We start from the raw sequence: 26,787 nt of genomic DNA, 5'->3' as shown, positions 1-26,787 counted from the left end.
AAATCTGCAGAGATTACTCTTCATGAGGGAAGATCGGGGAAGGCCAGTAATTACAATGTCACCATTAGAAGCACTGTATACGAATGCGGCTAATCCTACGTTGAGCAGCCTCACTAGAAGAAGAGCAAGATTTTGGTACAAGGGGGCAGCTGAGGCAATATTTCTGCTTGAGGCTATTTGTGCGCTTTGTAATCATGTCGCCTGTTTATACGTTATACGAAAGTGCACTAATTTATTACATTTTGTAAAATATTGTAACTGACAATAAAATAGCTATATTCTCATGCGCTTTCCTAAGCTTAGAAAAGCTGCTTTTATAGGCGTTTTCAATTTCAACTATTAGGCATACAGACACGAGTGTGTGTGTTATTATGTACAAGTTTATTGCACCAATGCACTTCAATAGAAGTGGTATTCAATGCGTGAATGTCATGTGCTGTGATTTCTAGGAGAGATGACCAGATTCTGAAAGAAAACAATGAACAGATAAGGGATTAATCAACTTGTAAAACCGTTTGAAGATCCAACAAAGCATTATAACTATTTGAAACTCGCACAACTAGTATCAGTGCCCGATTGGCTTCTTTATATTTACTACATCTATAGAAAGCCAAAATATTTTCACAAAAGGCTACATATACACTGGCACGATTTTCTTCTGTATTTAAAGGTATGAAAATATTTAGCTGTAAATTAAGCCGGCTTATTATATGCATTTCGTTTCTGCTTTTTCAGATCGCTGCAGCATACCTTCTCATATAAGCAATGGTGTCAGCCGCAAACAGTGCATTTCAATGGAGGTCAAATGCAAATGACGCGCATGTGCTTTTCATGTTTGTGAACTTAATGAAACCAAGTCGTCCAAATTAAACGCAGATGTACTACCTCTCCTAATAATTATCTCTGCATTTCACCTCCTGACACCACGGCATGATTAGGTGCCGCAATTAGGTCACTACGTATGTATGCTTCTCTTAACTTAATAGTGTTATTTGGTGCATAGATAACATTTACTCAGGGTCGAGTAGGTCTCGTAATATTTCAAATGATGGTCAGCAGCTATCGGTGTCTAAAGGCACACTACCTGCAATGTATAAAAGTTCAAGCTTGTGCATGAACAGCCTACTTACACTTCTTTTTGCGTAGAAGGGTGGCGTAGCTGAAGGGCGTTCCGAGGCCATAGCCGTAGTTCAGACCGTAAGCACCAAGACCGTAGCCAAAGCCATAGTTGCCAACACCGTAGCCGAGGGTGCCAACGCCGTAGCCGTACACTGGAGCAGCGTGGGCGACGGTAGCAACGGCTGGAACAGCGTGAGCGACAGTGGCCACAGCTGGGGCATGATGGACGGTGGTAGTGGCAACAGCTGGAGCGTGGTAGGTGGCGACAGCCGGGTAGGCAACTGCGGTAGCAACTGGAGCAGCGGCGACAACTGGGGCGGCGTGAGCCACAGTAGTCACAGCAGGAGCATGGTAGGTGGCTACAGCTGGGACAGTAGCGACAACTGGAGCAGAGTGAGCAACAGTGGTCACCGCTGGGGCGTGGTAGGTTGCGATGGCTGGAGCTGCAGCAACAACTGGAGCGGCGTGAGCAACGGTGGCGACAACTGGGGCATGGTAGGTGGCCACTGCTGGGGTGGCAAGGTAGGAAGCTCCGTAGCCGTAGCCCAGTCCATATCCATAGCCCAAGCCATAGCCTGTGTATCCAGTAAAGGCACTAGCCGCCAGGGCCAGGAAAATGCAGGCACGGAACTGCGTAAAAGAGGAAGAGAAAGAATTGTGTATTGTGGCGTTTATGCATACAGAAAACTGTTGCAGTCACTGTCGATCCCGTGGAACATAATTCCTAATTTTTCAAAACTGTCCATTCCTTAACGAAAGCTGATGTCGCTCTGAGCGCTAAAATTTCTTTCTTTGATATTCTTTTGGTGGAGATGAGTCCTGCTACAAAGGAATCAACAACCATGTCGCAAGGGTACCCAGAACCATGGCTAGCTATGAGAGGAGGTCAAAAGACTCCGTCCTGAGGACATAAGCTGTTCTTAAGCAATGATTCATTCTGAGGTACCTTGAGGAGGCTGCGGGTGACCTATATGGCTCACTCTGCAAGGAGACTCTATGGGACCACGTTGTGCACCTTTACAGGTCAACCCCTACTCTTCGGCAGAATGTATAGAAAGTCTTGCGAAACAAATCTTGATTTGTGGCTTGTTTGGTACAAATACCTTGTCCAATCTTCTAATAACGTTAGGGGATATTTTTGCTCAAAAATATCTGCATAGAGTAGACAGTTTGCTGAAGGTCCTGACAAAATGTTAAAATGGTAGCACCACCTTTTTGAAACGAGTTTAGTTTTGCGCACTCTATGTATCAAATTTGTATTCCTTTAATTATTAATTTCTAATAATTTGATGAGGAAACAAAATTTAAGAGAAGCTATCGAGATGCTAATTGTTAGCACAATATTTACCGTAGGTGTGAACCTGTGCGCAAGCCTTTGCAAAACTGACGTTTCAGTTTCAAAGCGTCTCTTTTGCGGTATAAAAACCGATTCGATGTAGCCGGCAGACCTTCTGTTAAGCCATAATCCCCCTGTTTGCTTCAGAGTACCGCGGCGCAACCTGAATCTCGCTTTAAATATTTTGTCATATTACCGTGCGTTCATATATATTAAAACGTTGTTCTACTGTAATGAATATCATGTTTCACTCGACTGGGATGCCTTCTTTTAGACTTAATGCACTGAATGCAAGAAGCTTGCTGCTTTAAAAATGTAGCCGTTAAATCCTGAACTAGAATAGGACTCTAAGAAACATTTTCGCGAGAATGAGTAACACACAAGTTACTCATTCTGGCAGCCACGTGCTGCAATGTTTCTTGGAGTTTCACCCTTCTCTCCTCAAAGACTACTTTATGTATGCCCTAAATTAACTGCGCACCTTACCTCTGATGTTTATCTAGCATCACGTCATAATGGTTTAAAACCCATTCTTAGGGTGGAAACTACTCCATCAGTAATACAAGATGCCGGTTTGAGTGAAAAACCATGGCGTTGAATTCTATGAGAAATTTCAGAGCAGATTCTCCTCACAATAAAATACAGTTTATTCTTATTGAGAATTGCACATATTATTAGGAAGATAATTAAAATTTCTGCTGTTTTTGCACGCGCGTATAAATGGCTACTCAAACCTGAGAAGGCGGAAACTGGACGTGAAAGAAATGGCCACAAAAGCTCCGTGTTGAGTGGTACAAGTGGCAAAACTCAAAAAGAGAGATTGAGAAGCGGTGACGATTGTTGTTCGGACTTGGGCCGCAGTTGGGTTGCTTGGGCTTAAGAAACGGCAACTTCTATCACTGTGTACACCCAGCCTTCAAAACAATATTTGGCTTCAATGTGAAAAAGCGCTCCAACAGCTTGAATTTTCCAACGTTTGCAATGCAGGCCGTTGAGGCCTGAACTGGTGTAGCGCCATTTTTAAAGCCATCTCCCAAGATGGTAAAACTTATTGTCTAGCAAAGGCTTCTTCTCGATCAGACGTTTGAATCGCCCCCCTCTTCATCCTCCAAATGTATCCCCCTGCTGACGCATCACCACATCACATCACTTTAATACCTTAAAGACCCCCGGTTCGGGGGTATTACATAAGGGGTGGGTATCATGTATGAAGATTATATACAAAATGAACATAAGGAATGGTACACGCATGAAGATTATATACAAAGTGAACATATTATTGGTTGAATATGGCAGTTATACAATCACAAAATGTGGATGGGCAGGTGATTCCAGCAATCTCGTGTGGAAGGCCATTCCAGTCTACGGCTAAGCGAAGCAAGAATGACGCCGCAAATGTGGTAGTATGAGATTGTGGACGCGCAACTTGCAGGGGGTGACCAATGCGGGGTGAAATTCGTGCCGGTGGGTTGATGTAGGGCGGAATTCGAAGTGAGCTGGAAAAAAACTTATGGAACAAACACATACTGGCGATTCGACGACGACATGCAAGATTTGTTAGACCGGACTTAGCTTTTAAAGATGAAATACTGGCATTTTTGAATAGCAGGAATGAATGAATTTAGCGGCTCGATTCTGAAGGTAGTCAAGTGAACTTATCAGATAGATTTGGTTTGGACTCCAGATGGGCGATGCATATTCAAGTTTTGTTCGTATTAGTGACTTGCATGCGAGAAGTTTTACGTCTGGCGGTGCATGGCGCAAGTGGCGTCTTAAAAAACCAAGAGATCTATTAGCTGACGATAGGATGTTGGTAATATGAGCATTCCAGGTTAGATCTTCGCACAGAGTTACGCCTAGGTATTCATAAGATTTGATTAGTTCTACTCGGACGCCTGAGATTAGGCAGGGGAAAAGAATGGGGTTACGTTTGCGGTGAAACGATACGTGCTTGCATTTAATTGGATTAGGTTCCATGAGCCATTGGCTGCACCAGTCTTGTACACAGGTTAAGTCGTTTTGAAGAGCTAGTTGATCAGATGTGTTGGTAACCGTGCGGTAGACGACGCAGTCATCGGCAAACATGCGGATTTTAGAATTATTATGAGTGGGTAAATCGTTTATGTATATAAAAAACAACAGGGGACCAAGCACAGACCCTTGTGGGATGCCTGATGTTACTGGAAGAGAATCAGAAGACTGGTTATTAACATAGAGAAACTACGTGCGATGTGCTAAAAATTTCTTTATCCATTCTAGTACATTGTGGTGTAAATTTAACTGAGCAAGTTTTAGTATCAAGCGTTTGTGAGGCACTTTGTCGAAAGCTTTAGCGAAGTCTAAAAATATTGAGTCAGTTTGAATGTTAGAATCGAGATTCATATGCAGATCATGAACGAAAATGGCTAATTGCGTTTCGCAGGAAAATCCCTTGCGAAAGCCGTGCTGTGAAGAATGAAAAACATCGTTCGAGTCAAGAAATTTCATTATGTGAGAATAAATGGTATGTTTCATGATTTTGCATGGTACACTAGTTAAAGAAATGGGGCGGTAGTTAAGGGGGGATTCTTTGTTACCTGATTTATAGACTGGAATGACCTTTCCCATTTTCCAATCAGTGATTGGAAAATGGGAAAGGTCATTCCCATTTTCCAATCAGTGATTGCGTGAAAAGTAATGAAAGGTAAGATGCACAGACATGCCAAGTATTTTTTAAGAGTTGGGAAGTGATTTCATCAGTGCCCGCTGAGGATGGCAACTTGATGTTTTCGATAATACAAGCGATCCCATGTGCAGAAGATGTGGTTGACGTCATTGGGGATATCGGATAAGCAGCTGCGGCAGATAGTGACACATCAGTTTCTTTAGTGAAAACGAATGAGAACGCAGAGTTAAATATATTTGCACATTCAACGTCGCTGGCCTCCTGCCCTAGTGTATTAGTAAGGGTGATAGCGCGTGTCTGTTGAGGGCTTAGTATTTGCCAGAATTTTCGTGGGTTTTTGATTAATATTCTCGGCAGGTCTGTTCCAAAAAATGTGCGTTGAGCGCTGCGGATAGATTTCAAATGCACATCCTCGGCTGCATAATACTTGTTCCACGCGCATACGTTAGGGTTGGGTTTAGCTGCACGGAATAGGCGCTTCTTTCTATTTTCAAGCGTTTTTAAAGATTTAGTAAACCATGGCTTATTTTGGTTAGCACAAAACGTTATGCTGGGAATAAATTCGGTCGCTAGTTCTGCAATTTTAGTTCTGAAAGTCAGTTTTCTTCAACGGATTGGTCCCGGAAGCCTGTTTCAAAGATAGAAAGAAATGTCTGATGTTGGTTATTGATGGCTTCGTAATTACCTCTGTCGCACAAGCGAGTCGTTTTATGATCAGTTTGGCGCGACTCTTGGACAAAGGTGAAAGTGGCATGCAATACTTCAATCTTCAAGACTTCAATAATGCAATCTACGCATTAGCTGTGAAACGCGCAGCACCACATTTTAGAGGTTAAAGTTCACACAATTTGAGAGATGAGGTCTGTTTGCGCAAGTATTGCAATATTATCCCAGCCTTGGATTCGCAGGAACTTGAAGACATGAACAAAAAGTGCGAGCCTCAAAGTACTCACAGCAATCATCGTTGCGCTGGCTTCCGTCTAATGATCGGTGAGACTGCAGCTGAAATCGCGCCTACCCACAAGGAGCTTTTATCCGCAAGCTCTAGAGGAAGAAAGGGGGAATAACAGTGCTGTCGCCCGCCACTGCGCATAATTTTAAAGCGGTCACATGGAAGTGCCAGCGCTGCAACCATGGCCGCACAGCAGAATTAGCAGTTTAATGAGGGTCACTTTCTAGTTCATTTCCTACTTGGTGAGAATGCTTTCGTGCTATTTAAAATGCGCTTTACGTGACAGGTACCTTGAGGCGCATCGCTCGCTACTATTCCCTTAGGCCTTCCCTCTCTTTCCTCTAGGTGTGATGCGTTTTCAAGGAAAGAAACCTTGCCTCTGGAGATTCTACGGGCCCTATATAAAACGTTTGTTCGACGTGCCTCCAATGATATTTGTAGAAAGTTTTGAAACACAGTCCTTTATTCACTAAGCGCGGATGGGCTTTAGTTTTTAATGTTTTCTTCTTCCGCAGTATGCAGTATAACGCCTCTTATAGAAAGTTGTTGATATGTATCTTGCAATCTGCTTAAAATTCAATTCATCTAATAAAGGGCCGCTGCTGCAGGCGCCATGCGCCACTGCCAGACCGCTTGGCATAGCTTGCAATATCGTGAGGTTTAAACAGTGACACACTTAGTGACCTCCTCACAACATTTACCGTGGTTTTGCAACCTACAATAATTTATATTCAGGTCGCCGAGTCTGAGCTCTGACGCTATGCCGGTAGGCGATATCGGAGGCTTCAAGGCAATTTCACCAGTACTTCCCAATCCTAACACACCCTTATAGGCTCAACTTAGTTTATACTGGCTTTACCTTATATATGAAAAACACAAGATGACAAACTGTACTTTGTTCGGATGGTAGGCTGCCAGTACCGATGGTACCCCGATGACACCTATTTTGAGGATGATGAGGCAGGACGGATTTTCGACAGTAAGAGAATTTGGCTAAGAAATAGTTTTCTCGTGTGGTCAGTCTCAACTTTGCGATTGTCCTGGATGCGCGCCAGCTTCAGCGCCATATATTGTCCTAACGTAAACGCGGTAGGATATGTGGATGATTATATATTTCGGCATGCCTACTTGGGCATGCGTGGAACTGAGCCATAAAAAATACGTGTTTGTTGTATGTTATCGACCTCCCAATCACCCGTTTCGTTCGCATTTGAACTGCATGATGATATCAACTTTGTTTTTACGCGACACCCCACCCCTTAAATACTTGTACTAGGCGATTTCAACTTCCCTAATCACACATGATCCTTTTAACTAATTTCAAAGACATTTTTTTAGCGAGAAGGTAATGAGTTTTTGGACCTTTGCTCACTTCTTTCCCTTTCTCAGTTGGCACCAAAATCAATCCAAAATCTGTTTTTTTTTTTTCTAAAAATCTAGATTTAGTTTTAATATCCCATCCCAATCTTATCTCAACCTTAGCCTGTCTGCCCTGTCTAAGCGGCCGTTTGCTAGTATCCTTCAACCTCAAACGTGCAACTGTCAATAATATTAAAAAGTCAAGCAAATTCGCGATTATAATAAAGCTCACTTTCAGGCCGTCAACAAATTAACCTTTTTCGCACGGCGTATTCCTAGCATAATTTGATCGCTGATGCACGGAAATGAATTCGGGCATTTGCATTAGTAAAGCTATTGTACTTACTGAAAAATATATCACTCTACGCACCATTACAACGCATGCTAAAGCATTGTGGCATAATGCACACATAAAAAGGCTTGCTAATAGAAAGAAATGTTTTTACCACACTGCCAAAAAACACAACTCTGTTTCCAAATGGGAGGCCTATCATGAAGCCAATAATGTGTATGTTGTGGTAATGAAAAATGCTAAGGCATCGCGAGAGTGAGTCGTAACTTCAATGCTCCTGTCTCACTGAAACTTCTTTATAAATCGTTAGTTCGCAGTTAGTTAGAATATGCAACGTCCATTTGGAATCCCACCACGGATAACATCATCACCGTCTTCGAATTAGTTCAAAATAACTCAGCTCGCCGCATCCTTCACAAATATAACCACACTGCTAGTGTAATGTCTATAAAAACACATTCCAATTAACGTCGCTGGCTTCCTGTCGTAAGTACGTTCGTCTTTATTTCGCAAAATAATGTACCATAACCCCATGCTTCGTAGCGATCTTGTGCGCCCTTCATAAGTCCCATCACAAATTGATCATTCCTATAAGGTCGGTATTCCTTTCTGTAAAAAAAATGTGAAGCAGACTTTTATAAACTAACACCATAGGAATAAAACGACCTTCCTTGGCCAACTGCCTAGATCACTGATCATCGAATCTTTGGTAGTGCTTTAGCTAGAATTATACGAGTAGCATTATAAACACCCTCTTACCGAGCTCCTTGTTTGTATCCACTCCCATCTTGAATGCCCCGGCCAAGAGCTAAAAATAAATAAAAAATGTATGTATGTATGTATGTATGTATGTATGTATGTATGTATGTATGTATGTATGTATGTATGTATGTATGTATGTATGTATGTATGTATGTATGTATGTATGTATGTATGTATGTATGTATGTATGTATGTATGTATGTATGTATGTATGTATGTATGTATGTATGTATGTATGTATGTATGTATGTATGTATGTATGTATGTATGTATGTATGTATAATTATTTTCTCTCTAAAATCGTTACTGAACTAATGCTTGTGAATATGAACTTTAAACTTTATACATAAATCGATATATCCTACATTTACCTTGGGCTCGCAGAGAGTGGGCTCCTTTAATGTATATATATGTATATATTGTTACGGTGAAATAGCAAAGGGGTGATTATTTCCAGTGATGTGGCAATGGGATCAGGGATAAAGTGAAGCCTACTAGCCCCCAGGCACCAACGCTTTTCCTCCTCTTCTTCTCCCAGACCACCACAATTCTTCCTCGTCGTTAGTGGCGTGACATTTCCCCCCCTCAGCCTAAGCCCTCTGGGCGTGTTCGTGAGTTGTGCGAGGCTGACACGGCTTCAAGCGGGCAACATGACATAGTTCGGTTTTGGCAGACCGACGACCCGATGCTGTCAGGCGGGCTATTGCATAAGTTAAATCACTGATGTGTTTGACAACCACATATGGGCCGTCATCAATTCACCTCATCTGTCTCCTCAGGAACCTGTATGAAGGACAAGAGGCCACAGTCAGAACTGGACATGGTCTTACTGATTGGTTTCCGATTGAAATAGGAGTGAGGCAAGGCTGCATACTGTCGCCCTGCCTATTTAACCTATATGCAGACTGCATCATGAGGAAGGCCGGTCTGGACGAGTCTTCAGCTGGAGTGAAGATTGCTGGAAAACGTATCAACAACCTTAGATATGCGGATGATACCACTTTGGCAGAAAGTGAAGTGAAACTCAAGAGACTTCTGATGCGCGTACAAGAAGAGAGTGAGAAGTTTGCGCTTAAACTGAACATTAAAAAGACAAAGATTATGGCGTCTTGCCCTATCAAGTCCTGGAGCATCAATGGACAAGAAGTGGAAGCTGTGACAGATTTTCTCTTCTTGGGCTCCAAGATTACCTCGGAAGGAGACTGCATTCATGAAATTAGGAGACGCCTGCTTCTGGGAAATAGAGCAATAGTTAGCCTTGACCGCCTAGTAAAGAGCAGAGGCATTAGTCTGCCAACCAAGATCCGTATAACTCGTGCTATGGCCTTTCCAGTTGTGATGTATGGATGCGAGAGTTGGACTGTGAAAAAGGCTGACCGCCGAAGAATTGACGCGTTTGAATTGTGGTGCTGGCGAAGACTCTTAAGAGTTCCTTGGACTGCCAGAAGATCAAATCAGTCGATATTGTCGACCATAAACCCTGACTGCTCATTGGAGGGTCAAATTCTAAAGTTAAAGCTCAGCTACTTTGGTCATCTGATGAGAAGGGAGGAGTCGCTGGAGAAAGATTTGATGTTGGGAAAGGTTGAGGGTCGCCGGAGAAGGGGTAGGCAGCGAACGCGATGGTTAGATGGCATCCTCAAGGCACTGCAGATGAAGTTATGTGATGTTAGGAAGATAGTGAGAGACCGGAAAGCGTTGCGTGACATGGTCCATAGGGTCACGAAGAGTCGGACACGACTGAACGACTGAACTGAACTGAACTGATGGGCCGTCATAGTGGGCCAAGAGTTTTCGATGTAGGCCACGGCGCCGAATTGGACGCCTCAGCCAGACTAAATCATCTACAGAGTACGTGACTCGCCGGTGAAGCACCAAGCCGTAATCGGGTGATTATCTGAGCTTCTTCGGCGAGGCAGAGGGTGTCAGCCAGGCAGGGGTCTTCACGGCTTGTGAAGGGCAGGACAGTATCCAGGGAGTAGCGTGGTGGTCTGGCATAGAGCAGGAAAAATGGACTGTACCCAGTCGTTTCATGCGTGGCGGTATTAAACGCATACGTGATGAAGGGTGGTAAGGTGTCCCAGTTCTTATGCCCTGCGTCCACATGCATGGCTAGCATGTTAATTAGCGTTCTGTTGACGCGCTCAGTCAAGCCATCTGTCTATGGATGGTATGGCGTCGAGTGTCGGAAAGTTACGGCGCATAAACGCATGAGGTCTTCAACAACATCAGCAGTGAATTGTCGGCCCCGATCAGTGATGACAATTCGTGGCGGCCCGTGTCGTAAGATGACTGAGTGCAGGAAGAAAAGCGACACCTTATGCGCCGTAGCAGATGTAAAAGCGGCGGTTTCACAGTAACGTGTGAGATAGTCCCCACAGATTACAATCTAGCGATTTCCATCCACGGACTTCGAAAACGGACCTATGAGGTCAATGCCTACTTGAACAAACGGAGCTGTCGGGGTCTTCACAGGGTGCAGCAAGCCAGATGGAGTTGCAGTTGGATGTTTGTGGCGTTGACATTGCTTGCAACTGGCAACGTATTGTTCAATCGTTCAATCGTCGAGCGCATTCTGGGCCAGTAAAATCTTTCTTTAGCACGGTGGAGTGTTCGAACCGATCACAAATGCCCAGAAGTTGGATCGTCATGCAAGACACGCAATACGTCCGTGCACAGCGTCTTGGGAACTACGAGTAGGTATTGCTGGCCGACAGGCGAATAACTCTTTTTCCATAGGAGGCCATCACATACACAAAAACGGCTTGTAGGTACGCCGGCTTGGGCGGCGGCAAAGAGGCTGCAGATCATTTTGCGGTTTCGTTTTGAAAACATTCGGGTCGGGGAACGCTGGCTCGAGGGTCGATATATAATTGTCGAAATCGTCGCTGTCAGGTCCAGTCGTGGCCATTGGCATCCTAGAAAGACAATCTGCGTCTGCATGACGCCTCCCGCTTTTGTACTCCACGGCAAAGTCATATTCCTGTAACCGGAGGGCCCAGAGTGCGAGGCGACCACATGGGTCTCGAAGGTTCCGCAGCCAACAGAGTGAATGATGGTCAGCTACGATAGTAAATGACCGTCCGTACAAATATGAACGGAAACGCTGCACAGCGAAAACTACAGCCAGGCATTCCTTTTCGGTGACTGTGTAGTTTCGTTCCGGCTTGCTCAGGGTACGACTTGCGTACGCGATAACATGCTCTCATTCATCGTGTCGTTGGACAAGGACTGCCCCGAGACCGATTCCACTAGCGTCCATGTGAACTTCTGTCACTGCAGCAGGATCGAAGTGACGTGGGATGAGTCTCGATATTAAAAGAAGCTTCAGTTGACGAAATGACGCGTCGCAGTCTGGTGTCCTGTTAAAAGTGGAGTTTTTGTTGAGAAGGTACGTCAATGGGTAAGCAGCGTAAGCAAAGCGATGTATAAAGCGTCTAAAATACGAACACAACTCTAGAAAATTGCGCAACTCCTTCACTCTCTGCGGGGGTTTAAAAAACTCAACAGCGGCAGTTTTCTGGGGATCCGGCATTACACCATCACCATTGACATGGTGTTCTAGCACCAGCGCTTGGCGCTCTCCAAACCGGCACTTTTTCGAGTTTAGAATTAGGGTGGCGTTGTGCAGACAATTCAAGACGCGTACTAGACGGTCATTGTGTTCTTGGAAGGATTTCCCAAATATGACGACATCATCCAGATAGCAAAGACAAATGTCCCATTTTAAGCCGCGCAAAGCTGTGTCCATAAAGCGTTCAAATGTGGCTGGCGCATTACACAGCCCGAATGGCATAACATTAAACTCATAAAGGCCATCTGGCGTTACGAAGGCTGTTTTTTTCTTATCCGCAGGGTCCATTGGAATTTGCCAGTAGCCAGATCTGAGATGACAAGAAAAATAGGACGCACCAGAGAGGCAGTCGAGGACATCGTCTATGCGATGAAGAGGATAGACGTCCTTTTTCGTAACAGAATTTAGACGCCAATAATCGACGCAGAATCGCCACGAACCGTCTTTCTTGCGTACAAGAATAACAGGGGCAGCCCAGGGGCTAGATGACTCCTGTATCACCTTCTTCTGTAGCATGTCCTCCACTTGCTCATGAATGACTTTGCGCTCAGATGGGGACACGCGATATGGCTTTTGACGAACGGGACGAGCCGAACCAGTATCGATGGTATGATGGGTCCGATGTGCAGGGCGAGAGGTCGGTCCTTCTGTTTGAGAAAAGTCAAACATAGGCGAAAAGGGTAGAAGAATATCCCCAATAGTACGGCGTTGAGGTGAGCTGAGATCGGCGCTGATCATGCGGAAGATCGAAGTTTCATCAGCAGGCAGAGGTACGGTGGCACTCGTAGCATCTGTCACCAAAGCAACGACGTGGGCCGCATCGGGTCCACAGGAGGCAAGCTTCAATCCCGTTGGTAAAACTGCGGGCTCGGACGATGAATTGATTGTCCATAACGAGGCACTACCGTGATGCACGGAGATCATACAGTATAACATTTTTCTTCAGGCATGCTGAGTGAACTGGGTGCACCACGGCCTGAAATGAAACTTGGTCAAGAATTGGAGCGGACACGGGGACGAACATGGCAGACAGAGATAGAACTACTGTGTCTTCGGTAATACTAAAAACTGTTTCTTCATTACAGCCACTTTCAAAAAGAGTCTGCAGATGCGAGCCGTCAAAATGAACCTCTTGACTTCGGCAGTCCACGGTAGCGCCACAAAACTTCAAGAAGTCCATTCCTAAAATGATGTCATGCGTAGAGTGGGGTAAGACTACGAATACGGCTTGAAAAATTGCACCACCCACAGACACTTGCGCACTACACACACCCAGTGGCCGCAACGCCTCTCCACTCACACCACAAAACGTTGAAGCACGGTCATATTCAAACATCAGTTTGCGTCCCAACAAGCGCCGAAACTGATTACTCATCACAGACACAATCGCACCCGTATCCACCAAAGCTAGTGTATATACACCATCAATGAACACACGAATTTTGTTTTTGAGCATTGTAGTTGGAGGGATGTTGGCACACAGCACATTTCCAGCGGCCTCACCCCCATTGGTCGCGTTGGTTAGTTTTCCTGCTGAGGCGACATGGAGCGCCGCCGCGGTGATGGAGAACGACGCGCACGGAAGGCAGGTGGAGGAGTAACACTTCTATCAGATGCAGGGGAGTGCTCGCGGAGATTCTCGTTATGGATGTTGTGGTAATACCCACGCTGAGTATTTGATTGTTGAAAAATGGGACAGTATTGCCGATTGTTGGGTACTGTTGGAGGCGTTGGACGGTTATAGCGAGGTGGGAACCTACTGCGGCAGTACCTAGCGATGTGACCTTCGACGCCGCAGCGGTAGCATACCGGCGGGGAAGATAGAAAATGATGTTGTGGATAAGAGAAAAGAACAGCTGGGCTCGTCGTAGGTCTGGCTGAATGCTCATACTGCTCAGGAATCCTGGTAGATCGAATGGAAGGTCTATGTGCACTTGAGGCGCCAGGCATCGACGCATTCCGGTTGGCGAAATGCATAGGAGGGTAGTCAGTAGAAGCTGCAACTTCAGAAACTTGAGCGAAAGGCTGCACTGTAATCGCTTGTGGTGGTGAAGCCGGCCGTGTGGGTACCCCTTGGACAGAGACCTCAGCAGATTCGTGCAGCGGAAGTGGGTTGAGCCGCAGAAGTTCTTCCCGCACGATTTGCCGGATCGTCGACGGAAGATCTAGTTGCGCATGGTCATCAAGGCTGGCCACGGTGGGCACGTTGGCCAGCCGCCCATATTTTGGCGCAATACGACGCGTTTTGAGAGTATGAAAAGCGCGTATGTGTTTAATAACATCGGAGATGGTTTCAAGGTTGTCTTTGGCGATTAAAAAGTTGTACACGTTAGCCGCGATGCCCTTCAAAATGTGGCCGACCCTGTCTTCTTCGGGCATGTTGGAATTCACACATTTGCACGATCTGAGGATCTCTTCTGTATAAGTGGTACAAGTTTCATCCGGCAATTGAGCTCTTTGAGCAAAGTCTGCTCAGCCCGCTTTTTGCTCGGTACAGAGTCACCAAACGCTGTTTTATCTCGGTGGCAAACCGTCCCCAAGTTGTCAAATTGTCTTCGTTATTCTCGAACCAGGTCATAGCCGTGTGAGTTAGAAAGAATACGACATTTGTGAGCATGGTGATAGGGTCCCACCGGTTGTACCGACTAACTCGTTCATATTGAAGTAGCCACCTCTCAACGTCCTCACCTTCTTCTCCTGCAAATGGTCGTGGTTCCCGGTAAGGCTGGCAGGGAATAGTAGAGGTGGAGGGGGCAGGCCTGTCACCAGCCTAGCTTGCAGCGTCGCGGCTGGCGCGGTTAGATTCGGTGTGGTCCATGATGGTTGGAAGCGGTAGCAGTCCAACAAGGCGGCGACTTCGTCGAAACTTCAGTTGGTCTTGCTACGCCGTACTTAGGGGTCGAACGGAGCACCTTCCACCAAGTTGTTACGGTGAAATAGCAAAGGGGTGTTTATTTACAGTGATATGGCAATGGGATCAGGGATAAGGCGAAGCCTACTAGCCCCAGGCACCAACGCGTTTTCTCCTCTTCTTCTCCCAGACCAGCACAATTCTTCCTCGTCGTCAGTGGCGTGTGTGTGCGTGTGCGTGTACGTGTGTGCGTGCGTGCGTGTGTGTGTGTGTGTGTGTGTGTGCGTGCGTGTGTGCGTGCGTGTGCGTGCGTGCGTGTGTGTGTGTGTTATTTTCCGACGTTTTGACTCGGGCCCGGCCTTCGCCATCCCGCATGATCATGATCAGCGTGATGATCACGCAGAGCGCAGCTAAGAATATAAGCCGCCGCACGTGCGCTATACAGACGTGCAATGAATTCAGAGGCAAAGAGCAAGAAGTCGAAGCTTAGCGAGTGTATGAAGGTGCAGTTCGACAATAATTTGGTAACGGATCATCGCGTTCGGAGTAAACAGTGGGAAATCGCCACAGATTATGAGTACCAAAAAGAAACTCTCCCGTCTGGATACTGCGTATTCAAAATCGAGACGCTGGCAAACTAATTTACAGGCCACTTATCGGTCTTTGTTTGTATAAAGCGTAACATTAAAAAATTGTCCTTTACATATTACGACCGCTACAATGTCTCAATTGCTTAACCGGTGCAGCCTAACATAAACAAGCTCAACCAAGCCAAACCCTAACTTTCGCTACGTATAACCTGGCCTAGCTGAGGTAAGCCACTGAAAATGTTTTTAAGGGAGAGTAATGGAAAGTTTTTTGTTGTTTTCAACAGCCGCTAGCACGTGGCCTTATCACTTTGATTGCAGCGCACGTAACGATAATGTTCCGGATCGTTGTCGCGAGACGCGGCATTATCACTTTCTTTGTAATCGCGAGATGCACCATGATTTTTCCCATGTGATCGGTGATTGCAGCGGAGTAGCACTGTTTTCGTATTGTTACAAATGTTTCCAGGTTCGTTTAGTCAGTGACCTAGATGATTCTTAGGCGTCCTAAAATTTTACGCTGCCGAACTCTGCAGGCATATATACGTAATTCGACGTCTGCCGAACGCGCGCGCGCGCTCGAAACACACACGCGCACGCACGCACGCACACACCCAGGCACGCACACACACGCTCACACGCACACACAGACACACACACACACGCACGCACACATGCACATGCACGCGCACACGAGCACACGCACACGCACATACGCACGTATATATATAATTTGACTGTCGAGCAGAGTGAATGCAAGGAGCAAGTGAAGAAAGCAGTGAAGCAAGATGATTCATTGAATAGCAGTGCATTAATGCTTTACTCCGCAACAATATATAATGAAACATGGCGCACAAGTACACCGACTGAACACCATAAGGGCAACGTGAGTAAAAATTTCGAAATGCAAAAAGGTACAGGTCAAGCCGTAGAAAAGCCTCGCAAAGGAAGGTAAACTAAGATTGCAGTCAACTCGTATTGACCAGATAGCGAAATGTGTGTTGTTGGTGCTGAAATATAGGCAAAAAACAATGCTCATTTATAATCAGTAATATGTTTAAACACAAGTCATGCATTACGAGCCAATAACAGTGGCTATTAGAACACTTTATTGTTAATAATATATGCCTTCCTGTTGTAATTTCTGCACATTGTTATTAATAATAGCATACGAACGTCTGAACCCCGTTTTTTTTTTTTTGCAGCCAACCACTCAATGACTGATGGATATGTAACGCCTGCACTTTGTTAATTTTTTTTCCCCTCGGCAGAGAGAAAAACCTAACAGTTTTCTTTTTCTATCGGTATTAAGTGTAAAGCGTGTCATTAACTGTGTACATTGTGATTACGTTACCACATTTTTGAACCTCTGCTCTTAGACGCCTGTTCCTGTGGGTCCTCGGCGTAGAGGTCGGCATTATATTTGGCGTCACAGTTCTCGGGCAACAGGCACCAGTTTCCAGCTGGTTTTTAGACATATGAGGAGAACGAAGTACCCATATCTCCTTCTACTGCTTTTAGGTGGCAGAGAGAAGGGACGAATATGTCCTCACTATATTTAGGGGAGAATGAAGAGCGAGAGAATACTGATGGCTTAGTGGGTTGGGTATATGTAAACGGCGGAGGAATTCGCAACTGGCAAAGTAGCTGCCACGGCAAGAACCAGAAAGGTGGCAGTCGCGAATGGAGGAGATTGTGTCAACTTCAGTATGGTGCTACGCGAAGAAGCTGAAGGGTGACTACCTGGAAAGTGTAAGGTTATGTCCAGTGTTGGTGGGACCACAGAAGGGCAAAGGCGATTAGGCTTGTGAGTGATAAAGGAAACGAATAAAGGGGGCAACAGGCAGGCTTAATGTAGAACAGCACGGTAAGGGATAGAAGCCGTACGTATAGATAAAGCGGCTAATGCGCAATATATCGCACTCAAATGAGATTGCGAAAAAAGGAAAAGACCGTTCTCGCAATGAGGTGTTGTGCTAGCCTGGCTAAGACATCCCCATACCTGGTACCAGAACAAGGCGTCGGTCCGGCACCTGCAACACATCTCATACCCCTTTTCAGATCAAGATACTACCTCTGTGAGAATCAAATCAGGGAAAAGAGCCTCTATTTGAGAGGGATTATGTGTGGAAAAGTAAACAGTGGTATTTACAGTAACCTAATGCATTCATGCCTGTCCCCACCTAATCGCCTCGGAACAGGCGTAGTCAAAAGTCGCAAAAGCCGCCCCCCCCCCCCCCCTCCCTTAGCACCTTTTTTTAATTCCAAGCAGTTTGGTACGGTTTGCGGCTGCCACCTAAGGATGTACATTTGGTGGCAAAATTGGCGCACTGCGTTGGTCTAGACAGCGTGTTTTAGATAACCGAATCCGTTCGCAAACATTGTTCCGTACGACTCAAAGCGGGAAATACATTTTAAAAGAGCCTTGACACAGCACCCGTAGATGGAACTCATTGCGCCGCCACATCAAAGATAATGCGTGCGTATTATCTTTGCTGGTTCATTCCAAGGCATTTGCGCTTTCATTTTGACAGTTAACTTCAAAATATTTAAATCTGTTTAAGGCATACCATATCTCCCTCACTAAGGTATACGGACAAACTTGTGATCCTATGCCTTTTGCATTTCCCAGGCGAGTAAGAAAATATCTAATACGGAATTGACTTCAGATTAGTTCTTTATTTACGCCCGACAGATTTTCCTTAGAAGCTTGTAAGAACAGCAAATGAGAAATTGATTTCACATAAGTTCTTTTTATTCGGCGTGCAACAGAATTTTCTGAGGTTTTTTAAGAAGAGCACTTCTGTATCAGCCCCCCAACGTTTCCTGCAGAAGTAGCTTGAGTTTGCGTATCTATAGTTGATATTTGAGCCGGAAAAATAACTAATGTGCACATGGTTATCAAGTAATGTTTGCAATGTTTATAAGCAGCACGAAATGCTCGACCGACTCTCCGGTTAACGCTCTAATTAATCAGAAAAGATTTTTCCATCACAAAAAATTCCCAAGTTGCAAAGAGAAGCGGTCATTCAGGGAGCCCTAACTTCCAAGTGATGTGTTGCTAACTACAAACAAAAACCGTGCGCTTTGCACATCCTATGTGAGTATGAGAACCATCACTCGTTTTTATCGGAATGACGTTTTTTAAAGGATCCAAAACATATCCAGAAGTTGGATGCAGTCAGTACCGGCTTTTGTTGTTCAGTGCTACTGTACTACGTTGCATGCCCTTCCAAGGAACAAGCAGGGCGGTTTTTATGCTATACATTTCAACTGCACACTGGTAAAAAACACAAATGAACAAATAGTTTCTTTCCGAGTAAACGAAGATTGTAGTGTTAGTATGCATGCTCAGTTTCGGATTTAGAATTTGGGTACCGCAAGTTCCACGTTCACGCTATTGCACTCACATTTCGGCCACTTTTATCGGTATAACGGCCTTAAAGAAGAATAGTCAGAATATATGAACAAAATTGCAACTGTCACATGGGAAATGTAAAAAGTTCGCGTTCTAGGAGAAACAATGATTCACTCAGTCTCGACAAACGACGTGTTGCTTGACACATGGCACCTGACATTTTCACCATCCTGACCACGCTTGGACTAAGATTACTTTTTACCTTTCGATTTAACCGAATCTGGAACCAGTACGCCACACTTTATCCGCGCACACATCATAATCACCTCTTCAAACATATATTTAATGCACACCTGCTAGGCTTGCCTCCTATCGGGATCCTTTTAGGACCATCGGTTATCTTGCCTTTGCATTGCGTGCCAAGTTCAAGCACTATTCTTCATCTCAATTTCGACTGGGGATGCTATTGTTAGCCATGTGTTTTCTAAACCCTCTTGCTACCATCCTCTATCTTAAAGCTGATTTGATTGTTTCCTTTTTATTCCTCGCCACATTGCCTTCAATTTCCTTCAAGTACCTTTTGTTGGCCACTAAGGTTCTTTCCCATAGGCCATGATCCCTAAGATACAACTGTTATATTATGCTCTCCTCTCGGGCTACCGGCATGCAGTCAGGCATAACTTTAGATTGATTTCAGATTTTCTGCCCCCAAATCACATTATTCACGATATTTCATTCTTGCTGTCCATATCAGCGCTCAAATATATTTCAAGGTAAGTGAAGGTCATTCGCTTTTCCAGAGGTTTGCTACTTGTAGCAATCTGCGGTGACTAGTCCTGATCAATACTTTAGTTTTTCGTATGTAAAATTTTACAACTTGCGTTTCAATTGTCTTCATTCGTACATAATGCTTTGCAAAGTATACCCTGAGTTACATCGCAAAAAAAAGTCATTAACCAAGTCATTAGCCTAAATCTTATCCACAAATCGTCCAAATTGTAGGTCGCTCAATGTGTCCTGTAAACATGCGGCGCATAACACCCGAAATACGTGTCTCCATGCCGCAAACATTCCCTTATTGCGATTGTACTGATTTCTTCAATGTTGATCGTGTTGTCTCTGCAGCAGCTATAGATATCTTCTAGCATTTTATTACCACAGCATGAAATGTCTGGTTTTACAAAACATGTGTCGGTCCGTGTAAAAAGAAATCCCCATTGTTCAAGAGCCAATGCAGTCGCGCCGTCACAGAACGGCCTATTACTCAAAGAGCAGCCACCAGCTATGATACAGTGACATAACTGAACACTACGCCAACGAAGGAATCTTGTGGCCTGTTTAACAGAGACTCTAGAAAAAGGTATATGGCTGCCTTTCTGCGGCTTGTGGGGTGTAATGGACGAGTAGGCAAGTCTCAGAGGGGGTTCTGCAGGGCTGTGACATTATCGACGATACCGCAGCATCAACGTTCGACAAACGGCATGCGAATAAATTTGTCGCTACATAAGCAAACTTTTCGTTGAAAATAAGAAAGTGCTGGTCGAACGGTGACGATCTCCTGCCCTTTATGTCGCGCGGAGGGGGCTGCCTCTAAACACTCAAGTGAATCAGGTCAGCGCAACTGGTTATAGATCTTATGCGGCCCCTCATGCCAGTTAGTTCTTGACAAATCAAGAAATATGTTACACCAACACTCTTTAATATTTAGACCAATAATTAACCTTATGTGCTACAGTCCCTCCTAACCATTTCTCCTACTCTGCCACTTCGAAGAAATCAAAACTAATTAGAGAATACAACAATTGATTTGCAATCGGTTGGTGTCATATTTAGCAAAAAGGCATTTTTTCGTGTCGCAACGCTATCGTATTATCGTCTAAGGATACTTAAGCCTCCCCTATTTATATATATATATATATATATATATATATATATATATATATATATATAGCTAATTAACATCCCGATTCCACAATGCCTGCATGTGCTCGGCTTCTTCATCACGTGCTGGACGGTCAAATCACTCACTGAACAACTTGCGTTAGCGACAGCGTTCTTATTTTTTTACTGCCATGAGTTGCGTTTTTGGCGGCGCTTCGAGAGTCTGCATGTGTGGCGGGGTGTGAGAACTTCGTGTGTGCACGTGGCAGATAGAACTTGTGCGCGCTTTTCGTGTGAGCTCAGTGCGACGATTCGCGGATGCTGGATCTTTTTAATTCACGAACTTGTTCCACATTTTGTTGGTTTTTTTTTAATTTGTCTACGAAGTACTAACTCGACTACACGTCAAGACAGCCAATGGTTAAGAATAGTAAAACTTAAAGTTTTCATTTTGTTTTGAGTTTCCAAGTCATCGTTTTGGTTTATGAAACTGTCAAAGAAGGTTTGCAGCAAACACAATTTTCGCTTGGAGCCGACGTAGCCAGTTCTGTGAGAGTGACATACTGGAATTCTGTAGATATTCCCGTGCTTGTGTCTGCACCTTGCAACCTATTGAACTACTTTATGGCTGAGTAAAAGACCTTTCCTGATTCTTGAAAAATATTTCCTTCGAAACGTAGCTATAGAGGCGGGGAGGGGGGGAGGGGTGGAAGAGGGGAGGGGAAATTCCGGCCTACATTGTCGCTTGTAGAGCCTGCTTTGAATGAGTGGCAGAATAAGAAAAAGAAAACAGAAAATCTATACATGCATGGCAAAATTACTTTTCAAAAGGAATTAAATTACATTACTGATTACTTTGCTGAAAACTGCAGGAAAGTAGTTAAATTACATTACTCATTACTGCTCCCAAAAAGTAATGAAATTACATTACAATTACTTATACTGAGTAATTCAATTACTTTTATATTACTTTATAGTTTCCATTCATGCAAAAACTAAGTAAGGCTATTGAACAAAACAACTTGTTCTGCAGACGCGAAGCACACATATTTTTTCGTCTTCCCGCCAAATCCTGTCCCAGAGATCTATTCCTTCCTTCTTTCCTACAGCACTTGCCATTACCAGAACAAGACAACCGCAAAAAAAGAAAGGGAAAAAAGAAAAAAAAAAGCAGAAGCAGGGTCGAACGGTCGTGAAATGACCGGCAAACCCAGCGCCTTGCTGGCCTGTCTCCGCCATTTTAAGGGCCCGAAGAAGCTAGTTTATTTATTGCTGCCGCAGTCCCAAGAATCGACGTCGGTACCTTGTACTCACTGCTCAGAATGTTCAAGCCACGGCGGCTCCCGCCATGGAGCCTTCCACCTATCTCCCCCCACCCCAATCCTTCCTCGCCCCGTGGTGACGAGTGTAACCAGGCACCGCTGTGTCCTAGCAGAGGGAGTGCCACTGCACCGCGCTCCTAGCTTGTTTTCAACACCAGCCTTCTTGCACCATCTGTCCCTTCGGCATTCCCTTGACTCCTTGTATCCTGCTGCTTGGAGAATGGTTGTCATGAGATAGCCTCACTAGAGCCTCACTAAGTGACCCTGCTACACACGAGCTCTCAGACGCACTGTTCTGCTCAATTCTGTCTACTTTTGCCGATCCGTTAGGCTGGCTTCGGCTTGCCGCACGTCATTCCTGCTTTCGCAGCACCTTTATTGTCTATTCAAGGAGTAGTGGCGCACTTAAGTAAAACTAATTTCGAAAGGAATTAATTACTTTTGCTGCGAAATTACTACCAAAAGTAATTCATTACATTACTAAATTACCAACCCGAAAATGTAATTCATTACATTACAAATTACCGCAAAAAAGTAGATAAATTACAGTAATTTTATTACTGTGATTCAATACTGCCATGTCTGAATCTATATATATAATAAACAACAAGGCATCGAAAATGTCTGCCATATTGATAATAATAATGATTGTAACCAGCAGAAAATAAATATAAAAACACAATTTGTGATGTTATTCAAGGATTGTCCGAACTATTGCAGAGAAAAATGATCAAAGCAAAGAAAAATGATCAAAGCAAAGAAAATGTTTAGTTGTGGTACGAACTAGTCCTGCAGTGCTAAGCCCTGACGTTTCTGCTCCGCGCTTTCACTTAACACTGTTTTCTAACAGCATGTTTAGGCTGAAAGTGCGGCTGTTGCATCCTTTTCTTCGTAAATATCAATTGAAAGGGTCGCGGAGATTCTTTCTATTGCCCAGAGAGCTTTCCTGTTCTAAATCAGTGAGGCAAACATCTACGCGTTCGGCCCCAGCTCACATATTTGAGGAAGCTTAAGAGCTTTCTTCGGTTGGTTAGTTCGGGAAAATGCCTACTAATGGGCGTCTCCTCCATTCATCAGACGTTCGCTCACTTCAGAACTTCCTGGATAGCGTTCGAGTCCCTCCAGCCCTACGAGAAGCGTGACTTCACTTTCAAGTTCTCAAGAGAGCACATTTAGACTTTTTTTTTTTTTTTTTCATTCTAAAATACCTGAAATCTTGATTTCCTTTTGCACTCTTGCGCTGAGCAGTTCCTAAACATGTGCTGATCTGTAACATATATTTCGGAAAACTCTGGTAATTAGGTATTTTTTATGATGCTTTGATTCTGCGATGCGTTTTGTCGGACGCAGTTACCAATATATAATTGCTAGGTAAAATGAGGTATTCGTGGCCGGCACATGTGTTAACTGGCTTCAAAGGTATAAGAACACGCAAAGTAATTCATAAGCGCTTTCAGTCAAAGCATGCACAAGCCCTCCAATCTAAGTCTCTGATTACTTAACTGCTTAATCAAATCTTCTCTTGAGCTAAGTAAGATGTCCATCATCTAACGATTTTCAACCGGAGCATGTTTACAGATACTTCGAAATATCCCTTCCATTTATTCGGTACGCCGTGCATAAATAATCCGACATTTGTGCTCACAAAAGCTCAAGTTCATAGAAGGACGCTTTTGAAAAAAAAAGAGACCAGACATATTGACACCGGTTGGTAGCTGAAGAGATACGCCGGCATGTACGCTAGTGCATTCCTGGCAAAGGAGAACAGGCGTACGTTTTGACGTCGCATGAAAAGATAAATACCTCCGTGAGATGTCTGTTTATTGTTGTAAGGATGCAATGAGGGTATCTTTGTGAAAACGCTAACGCAAGTAGTTTTATGTAGCATACCGTATCTCTATAATAACGTCATCTAGCACTAAAAAGCTCGCTTTACACTATGTGTACTTACGTACAAGGGGAATGCATAGTGTCGCCCTCTGTTATTACTCAACGGCCAGCAATGAAGCTCGAGAACGATGGACTATTATTGGCCCAGGTCAAGCCCGAAAAAGTGCTGCACTCTTGAAATTATGCTTGTCAAAGAATAGTCAGACGTCGTAATTGAAGCTTCTCAAAGAGGAAACGTTAGAATTCTCGAATTATAATTCAAGAAAAAAATACCCGAATGAAAAGCTGACAAGATATTCTCGTGAATTTCAGCCTGATTGCCAAACCGTTCAAGGAGTCTTTTAGCGCTGATTAAGAGCAACGGCAAAAATGGCCCCAAATTGCTTGAGCGCTTAGTATATGCTCCATAAGAAGACTACTTGCGGTTAAATTAAGCTGCGTTTTCTCTATCCTCGTCTTCATTTGGACAGAGACGCTTTCTTTGGAAGCCATTCCATCGCTCACTATAGGGCCATAGAGACAACTGTAAGCAATCGTGACTCGTAACAATTTGTGCCAAACGCCCGGGGAAAAGAAGAATCACTCGTGAGTCGTAACTCAGTAAAAAATGGCGCTCATTTCTATTAAACGAAAAACAGTTTCTACATACCTGTCTCTATTAACAAAGTGTTGAATGTGAATTGACAATTAATACGAAGCCATTTAAGTTACGAACGTGGGTTGCTTGTCAAAGAATGATACTATTCATCGGGAGAAGGCAAATCCATTAATTGTGCGAAGGGCACGTATAAACGGCACCATGGTGCATTCTCAGCAAGGCATTCGTAATCTCGATCTTCACATTTTTTTCTTAATTGCCATTTTCGCGAGGTTGCTCAATTCAGCGGCATTCGGTGTTGAAAGGATGCTTTCCGTGTGCTTTCATCTGTCGCCTATTACAGATTTTTCATGCGTTATTATCTCATTGCGTTCAATGCGTCAATGCGTATGCAAGCTTACTCGGTCTGTAGAGCTTAGTTGCCAAGATAACTGTAGCTTCGGAACACAGATCGCGTTCGCTCTACGTATTTGAGACAGCAAGCTACTATGATTACTCGCATTGATACTAATTAACATTACTTTCTGAATTAGAGAAACTAATCGTTTTTCTGTTATGTATATTGCTATGTTAGCTATATGCCCTAAAAAAAGGAAAAAACACACTGGTACGGGAGCGCTTTGGGAGCTGTTCTGATAAAATGAATACAGTTCAAAGGGCAACCATCTGTTTAAAACAAACTATTACCTATTATAATTTTCATCTTGTAAGCTTCTGTGATTTGGCACTACTAGGGAGACTTCACATTTATAAGTGGCAAAAGCTTCGTTAGCCTTTCTAGCTTTTGAACGTTCACCAAGGTACTCCTCTTGTTACGCCTATTCTAAAGAATAAATATTGCAAGAGACAAAAAAAGAGAGTACCGCACTCCTTTGTACCCCTCGGGCTTCTCATTTTCTTTTCGCTAGCAGTATCAGCTTTCTGTCCTTTCTTCTATTCTGATTTCACAACAACTCAATAATGACCTAAGTGACCTGAGAATCGCGTTTCTATACACCGGCTGTAAAATTATTGCTGTCTAAAGGGGGCTGTCATTGCATTAGTATTCGATGCACGTAACAAAGGTGTAAGCTGCTGCTTATGTATCGTGTGACTCAGTCGCCAGTCGACCTCTGGCGTGAACGGTACGAAAGTGTCGTCGTTTTTCACTCCCCCTCAGCGCATGGAGGTCAGTCGGAGGATAGTGCGGCTCTTATCGCATTTGTGGGAATGTTGGAAACCCGGATATGCTTTCTCGCAGCGATCGCATAAATCGTTACTGGCAATATAGGGACACTAGATAAGAGCGACCACCACTGCTAGGGCAAATTTCTAATTCGTAGCTCTGAGCGATATGGTACAGCAGAAAGTACATAACTTAACAAAAGGTTGTGCACAGACCTGGACAGTGGAAACATCGTTTCTTTTCTGCTTCACATGGGTAAATCAGAACACTATACAGTGTTTTGTATACTATAATTTCGGATGTGATTCCAAAAACGCGTTATAATGATCTACTTTACAAAGTTAACTTTGTAAAGTAGATGATTATAACGCGTTTTCGGAATCACAGGTTAGCGTATTTACGCTAACCTGCGCCATTGTGGTCACCGCGCTCATACTGTCTTTGCGCGCAATTTTTCGCGCCAGCGCCTACATCGAAATTAATGATTTGCTAGCTCTTTTTGTTTCGTTCAATATTTGAAATGTGGGATAAGAAGTTTAACAACTTCAAATCATTATTTTTAGAAAAGGAACCAGATATCAGTACACCGCCACATACTGTGAACTGTCGGTATACAGGTCTTTCTTAAAGGCTTGCACTTTTCCCCTTGTTTATGTCACTTTAATGCTACAAAGAATTGGTCTAGAATTTTGAGTAACATAGCGAGCAACTCCAAACAAATTCGCACATCAGGAATGCGTTAGGAAGGGGCAGAGATGCACCCTTTTGTAGTAAAGATATTATACATTTGGTTGCACATGAATGCATATCGTGAATAGCTGAAGGCTCGACGAGGGCAGGTTGCGGAGTTCGATATAGGGCGGCAGCAATGTTGTTAATAGAATCATTACAAGCAGCTAACGCAGACCTATGTTTTACAGATCGCTTTCATTTGCAATGATCTATATACCATCACTAATAAGTGAGATATATGGAGAAGTGTAAGTACCGAATATTAAACGCTGTTGGAAGAGTTCGACGGCATTGAAGAGGTAATAAAAATACCGAAAGATACGAAGTACGAGTTTAATCGAAGA

General features: G+C 44.0%; 1 protein-coding gene across 1 annotated transcript in view; it reads right to left on the bottom strand.

The window, feature by feature from the left end:
- Positions 1 to 26,787, bottom strand: part of LOC146196346 (uncharacterized) — a 53,663-nt gene that overhangs the window by 19,184 nt on the left and 7,692 nt on the right. The window contains exons 3-5 of the mRNA XM_084596966.1: positions 23,267 to 23,325; positions 1,271 to 1,749; positions 82 to 95 (exon numbers count right to left, since the gene is read on the bottom strand). Of these exons, the coding sequence (XP_084453092.1) occupies positions 82 to 95; positions 1,271 to 1,749; positions 23,267 to 23,325 (552 nt within the window). The remainder of the gene's footprint in view (positions 1 to 81; positions 96 to 1,270; positions 1,750 to 23,266; positions 23,326 to 26,787) is intronic.

The sequence above is a fragment of the Amblyomma maculatum genome, chromosome 3 (assembly GCF_055883805.1).
Source record: "Amblyomma maculatum isolate TAMU_Amacu chromosome 3, ASM5588380v1, whole genome shotgun sequence".
Lineage (NCBI taxonomy): Eukaryota > Metazoa > Arthropoda > Arachnida > Ixodida > Ixodidae > Amblyomma > Amblyomma maculatum.
This window is presented reverse-complemented; position numbering and strand designations above follow the sequence as displayed.